At 37.6% G+C, this 6,197-nt stretch overlaps 1 protein-coding gene across 1 annotated transcript; it reads right to left on the bottom strand.

Moving 5' to 3' along the window:
- Positions 1-510: 510 nt before the first annotated feature.
- On the bottom strand, positions 511-5,870 carry tescb (tescalcin b). The gene is made up of 8 exons (XM_084745828.1): positions 5,780-5,870; positions 4,059-4,128; positions 3,756-3,836; positions 3,464-3,603; positions 3,300-3,361; positions 2,181-2,288; positions 2,052-2,099; positions 511-1,106 (listed from the first exon to the last, which is right to left on the bottom strand). Exons 1-8 carry the CDS (start codon positions 5,841-5,843, stop codon positions 1,029-1,031), a joined length of 651 nt encoding a protein of 216 aa, XP_084601954.1. The 5' UTR covers positions 5,844-5,870; the 3' UTR covers positions 511-1,028.
- Positions 5,871-6,197: the final 327 nt, after the last annotated feature.

The raw sequence follows: 6,197 nt of genomic DNA, 5'->3' as shown, positions 1-6,197 counted from the left end.
GATCAAAATAAAGATACTGTTAAAAGAAAAGTAAAATATTTATTTGGGGCCTAGCAGTAGCAAACATTTTTTCATCTTGCACCTGAATATTTTGCTTGGATGTGTACATCCATCTTCTCAACGTGTTCAACAACCCTTTGTGTTGTGACATCTTTGCATTGTTAAAGAGGCGTTTTAATACATAAATAAATACTTCTAACATATAGGAATGAAATGATATAATGCAGAGCACACAATTAATAAAGGTTATTTTCATGAGTCATTCACTCATTCAAAGTCTGGTGTGATCTGTTCAGTAATAATTATGCATGTTCTAAAAAAGTTACAATGACCTTCTAAGGCGAAGTCTAATGGAGATAAAAAATGGATTTAAACAAAATAATTTTAATGATGACTTAGATCGTCCCTGTTCTTAAACAAGCACTTATCATATACTGCCTTTAAGCATTTAATCTTGCATGACAGCACTTCCGTTTCCCTTTTATCAGAAACACACATCATGAACTGAAGTCAGGTCTGTTTCATGGGGTCTTTTATTGTGCAAACGTCATGTGCAGAGCATGCACCAAGTGGCAATAAAAGGCATTTCAAACTATTGCATTACTGTTATTAGATACATCTAGATAAAGACAAACCTTTATATCCCTGATTATTAGGTGTTATTGATTTATGGCATTAACAGTTTTGAAGGTTTTTCAAGCATCCATATTGGCATGCATAGAGTCATGCTGTCTGCTATTTCAGACATGGATATTTGATTATTGCTTTGGTGAGCTACAGTACTAACAGGCTGATTGTTATTTGACTGATTATCTCATATTATTGCTTACCATCAAATAAACTACTCCTAACAGAGCCGCAGTATACAGATTTGCATAGTCTTTCAAACATTAGTAAGGCATACATTCAATGCAAGCGACAAACTGGTGTAGGGAACAGCAGATAGTTACTGTCATTGTGAAACCGTGATTTTGCATCCTCAGATCCTCAGATTTCCCAGAATCACTGCACAGTTCAGAGTAGCAACATCACTTACATAAGGTTGTTGTGTCCATATTCAAAAAGCGAATGTTCATTCTTGCTTCAATTTCAAAGCCATGCAGCAACTAAAAAAGAGAGTTTTACATTATTTTAAATCTATATTGATCATATTGTTACTATCCTTGAAATTGTTAAAGGGATAGTATGATGTACTAATTCATAGTCAGTGTATTACCTACAGTGGATGGCAGTCAACATGCCTACGGTTTGCAGAAACAGCAGCAGGACCAGTATAGAAAGCTAAGTAATGTATTGCTATGGACAGGTTCAGCAGAAAAAAGACATCTATTTTAGTGTCAGCTATATTTAAAATATTTTCACTGTCTTATTTTGCCATCAGACAGCCTTTTCCAGCAGAAAACTGCTGTTATATGAGCCAAATATCAGTCTCTCCAAACCAACCAGACTCCACTGGCAAAATCAGTATTTTTACCTCATAGAGTTGCTGGTCTACTGTTGCCTCTGGGGGTGATCTTGTTTATATTATCGTGTGACTTTGGTGTTGTTAACAGTTCAGATCTACCAAACTCACACAATAACACAAATAAAGCAACAGATCGAGGCAGTAGACCTGCAACTCCCATGTTCTGCAAAGTAAAATGGCAGATTTTGCTAATGGAGTCTGGTTGAGCAAAAGAGAGCGATATTTGACTTGTACAATGACAGTTTCTTGTCAGAACAGGCTGTCTGACAGCAAGGGAAAGCAGTGAAAATATTCTAAATATAATGTACAGTTAAACTGATAGTCATTTTTTAGGGGTTTTTTTTACTCTGCTGTTTCTTCAAACTGGCTGCCTCATACAACCCAACCTAAAAAAAAATCCTAACTATCCCTTTAAGGTTGATGTTGTATGTGAGAGTTTGCAAAAACAAACAAACAATCCTACAATTTCATGCAATTTGGTCCATATAAACTATATTAAGATATTTAAATGCACTTTCAAAGAATGGCAATTAACTAAGAAAGCAGTTTTAGCAAACAGATTTTAGCGTGTATTCTATTTACCAACCTTGAGGAAATGGTCAAATGTGATTCCCTCATAGAATTCATCGGGTTCCTGCATGTGAAAAAGTGACATTACTTATGTGCAGACAAATACTGAATCCAATGTTACCTTGAGATACTACAGTTTTCTTACCATGTGACCCATTGAAATACTGGCCACCTCCAACATGGCTGCATCAGCAATGCTTTTGGCTGTTTCCTTCCCCAGTGCCCCGCTGCGAGATAACAGCTCCTCCACCACCTGGACACATGTGAACACAACAGTTGAAATAATATGTACAATATTACAACAATGACTGCAAACCTCAAATCCCCGATCTCAGGAGAGGAAATGAAATATCTCCTCCCCTCTCTGATTAACTGCTAATTAAAACATGGCTTAATTTCTTTTCAACATGGTTTCCCATGTTTTTGTGTCTAAGTGAGTAATGGGAACAACCCTTTTTGAAATTGATCCAGTATTGAACGAGAGCGCTGCAGGGCTGCAATGTGATCCAACTATGCAAAAAGTACGTCCATTGAAAGCGCCTGTTTTAGCCGCTGACAGACTCTGATTGTTGCTGTAAATGTCAAACATTATGTGAAGGATCACTACAGAGACATTTCTGTTAAAGTCATTTCATCATCGTCATTTTCATCTTCAAACTCTACAGAAAAAGGATGATTCTAAACAAAAATGTCTTTGCTCATCTTTTTTACTGTTCCAACAATCACCACCTCTGATTGTTTGGTTGAAATAAACCCTTTATTCCCAGAGGGAGGTTTGAAAATATCAGGAGAAGAGCAAGAGGGAGGTCAGACATCAGACAGGCAGCGGGGAGAAACAGCGTGTAGAATATTTTCACTTCTTCCTCAGTGAATAAAGGGTTTATTTTGACCAAACCAGAGTTGGTGATTGTTAGTGCACTGGAAAGAAGAGCAAATATGTTTTGGTGAGTTTTATTTTGTTCCTGTTTGACTGAAGATGGTAATGATGATGATAAAATTACTGTTTCTGTAAATGGATTGGATGGAATGGAAATCTCCTGTCAGAGAATGTGCATCTTCAGTCACCATCAAAACTCAGCTGCAAATGATCAAATGATGCTGATGAAAACATGAAAACCCACATGATAAATTCATGGTGACACAATGATTTCCCTGAACTGTGAGTCAAGACTATTGTAGTCCTCACTGGTCATATGAAGGCTGAAGTTCACTAAAAATATTTAAAGCTGTATTTTTCTGACCACAGAGTTGACCTGAAGCTTACGTGTCTGTATTCCTGGAGAGTTATTGTCCCATCATTGTCTGTGTCATGCATGTTGAATAAAACTGCAGAGAGAAAAAAAAACACACAGTATAACAGCTGTTTGTAAGCCACAGATAATGTGGAGCATGTGAACATGTGAGCACGTGGTTTGTTTTCAGACACACATCTCAGTTTCTCCCTCCTGACGTTCTCACGCTGCTCGTCTGTCATGTGCATAGACGGGGGCCTGAAATGGGACATGACCACCAGGAACTCCTCGAAGCCAATCTCCTCGACTGTACCCTCACCATTCTGCCGGTAGTTTCTATAGAAATATAGAAAAAGTAGTTCAGTTCTGACAATAATATGAAGCAAAATCTGACATTTAAGTATAAGTATAAGAATAACAGTTAAACTTTGTTCATTGGCTGCCCAACAAGTTAAGTTCAGGCAACTTTCAAACTGTCATCACTGTACCTTCTGTCAAAGAAGGCCTCTATGATCTGTGCACGGATGGGATTGCAGGCTAGATCTGGGATTTCATTGAAGTGATCTCTCCTGAGGATATGAAATGGATTTTAAGGAGTGGCACATGGTGTTTCAAAATACGCAACTGCAAGTTGACAATATAAAGCCTGTTAAACAGGTTTCCAGTTCCAAAGAAATGTGGTGAGGCCAATCTCTAAAGAAATTGCTTGAACAAATAAATCTCACAATAACAAACCAGTAAAAGTCACATGACACCACTCAGTTCTTAAAAACAATAAAAATTGATCCTACCTCAAAGTCTTTTCATTGTGGCTCAACTGCTTGAATCTTTTATGCAGGACTGCGATCTGTTCAAATGAAACTGAGAACAGAAAAGAGGCAACCTCAGGACTAAAATTAATTATTGTGCATGCATAAATAGCATAGTTTTGAAAACCACCAACTACTTCACACTGAAAGAAGTTGAACTATAAGCTACTGGAGGAAGACATCTAGTCTGGTTAAACTAAAGCTACTTAGAAAAAGTATAGGTTATTGCAAAACAAATAAATAAATAAAATACCCTGCTATTTGTGGGAAAGTGTGAGGAATGTTAGCTATGGTTTTGTAAACATGTCCATCAGTCAGTAGAGAAGCAGTGGCCTAAAAATGTTGGTAGTTTCAGCACTTAGCACAAAAAATAAACAAAAAGTAATTTAACTATGTGGATTGCATGCAAATATGTAGTAGTTGGACTTACAGCAAGCGCCTGTAAAATAGTTAAACCATTAGTGTAATTAGGGGAGACCTGGGACTGTTGTAACAATGGGTTAGCTGCAACACTGTCAGTCTGACCAATCAGCTTTTTTTAATGGTATTTTTCTCTCTGTAATAAGAAAAATGTTGTTTTATTTTATTTAATCTTTATTTAGATAGGCAATATTGTTGAGATAGTTTAAAAAAAATGTACTAACTTCTGGAGTGTTAGCTAACACCAGTAAAAATGCTATGCTAACATCAACCAAGACAGTGGAAAAAAAAGCCCAATGATGTCCAACAACAATTTATCCAACTAATTAATCAACTGAAGATGTCAATGCCTCATTTAAAGTTTCATCATCCATGGAGGGTTAAACTACACTTTTTAGGTGCTAGCTGCTAATGCTAATGCAGTGCTAACACTGCAGGTGACTTTGCTCTCAGGCCAAACATGGTTCATTCTTAAGCTATTGGATATATTTTGTGTTTAGATATGTGTTTCGGTCGGAATTTGCCTTGAAAATACTGGGTTCATTATCCAACCCTACCACTGAGTTACTAATGCTCAAAGAAAAAGTGTTACTACCATCCCCAGCCTCCCCTATTAATGAATATAGTTGAGTTGAATAGGTTCAATGCCAAAAAAAACAGCAAGACAAAACACAGAAAACTCAAACCAGTTAGACATGAACCATTTTAACATTTAAGTGAGTTTTTTGTGGAAAGTCTGACAGTAACAGCTCTTCATTCCCTCACAGGTTTTCCTAAAGACTTTGAAGGCAGCAGATTTGTATATTCATATTTTATGTAAAACACTTGTTGGTGTCTGTCACTCTGCACCTCTTTCATAAGAGGCTACAGGTGAATTTAAGTATTGTGGCATATAGAAAAAAAAAACATCTTCTTTAACAGTTTTGACAAAGCTTTCAATAACTGATCTATTATTAAGTGCACCTCACTCTGAAAACTGGGTAAAGTTACACTTCCATTAACTTGCAGTGTAAATTATTCATTTCTGCTGCAGAAAGCAGCCTGGTTTGCCTCAAACACAGAGACGGTGGACATGTGCGCTTATATTTTAAAGGCATCTAATTGTGCTTAACAGGTTAGACATTAAGTTTAAATGGCCGGATTGACCCTTTAAGATAAGACTGAATTAAAATTAGATTTCCGCTGCGGTGAGCTCATGTTTTCACACCTCCTGCACGTACGATGACGTCTTAAAAACAGAAACATTTAACGCCAACACACAGACAATAAAGATGGTTACTCACAGCCAGTCTTTTCCGCCAGATCAACGTATTCTGGTTCACCAGGTGAGGACTGAAGAGCACCCATACCTCAAAAAAACAAAAAAAAAAAAAAAAAAACAGCTGCTGCCTACACCAGGACCCGAGCCAGGACCCGAGCCAGGTCTGAAACGAAACGAAAAACTGTTGGATGTGAAGCGGATCTGAGATGATCACGTTTCGGGATCATCCATCTCCTCCACCGGACTGTTTGTATGACCAGACTCTGAGTTGTCGTCAGGCAGGTCTGTCTCATCTCATCCTGCAAACAGCGCAGCCACTTCCGCAACTACCGTCCTGATGACGACACAGTTTTGGGACACAACAGGCTGCAGCTTGAATTATTGATGCAGACTTTATTTTAAATTTATATATTCAGAGGCTGAGACCGTTGACTGTGACC

Source organism: Lutjanus erythropterus, chromosome 20 (assembly GCF_056507025.1).
Source record: "Lutjanus erythropterus isolate fLutEry1 chromosome 20, fLutEry1.hap2, whole genome shotgun sequence".
NCBI lineage: Eukaryota > Metazoa > Chordata > Actinopteri > Lutjaniformes > Lutjanidae > Lutjanus > Lutjanus erythropterus.
Note: the sequence above shows the minus strand (reverse complement) of the source record. Positions and strands in the feature narration are given on the sequence as shown.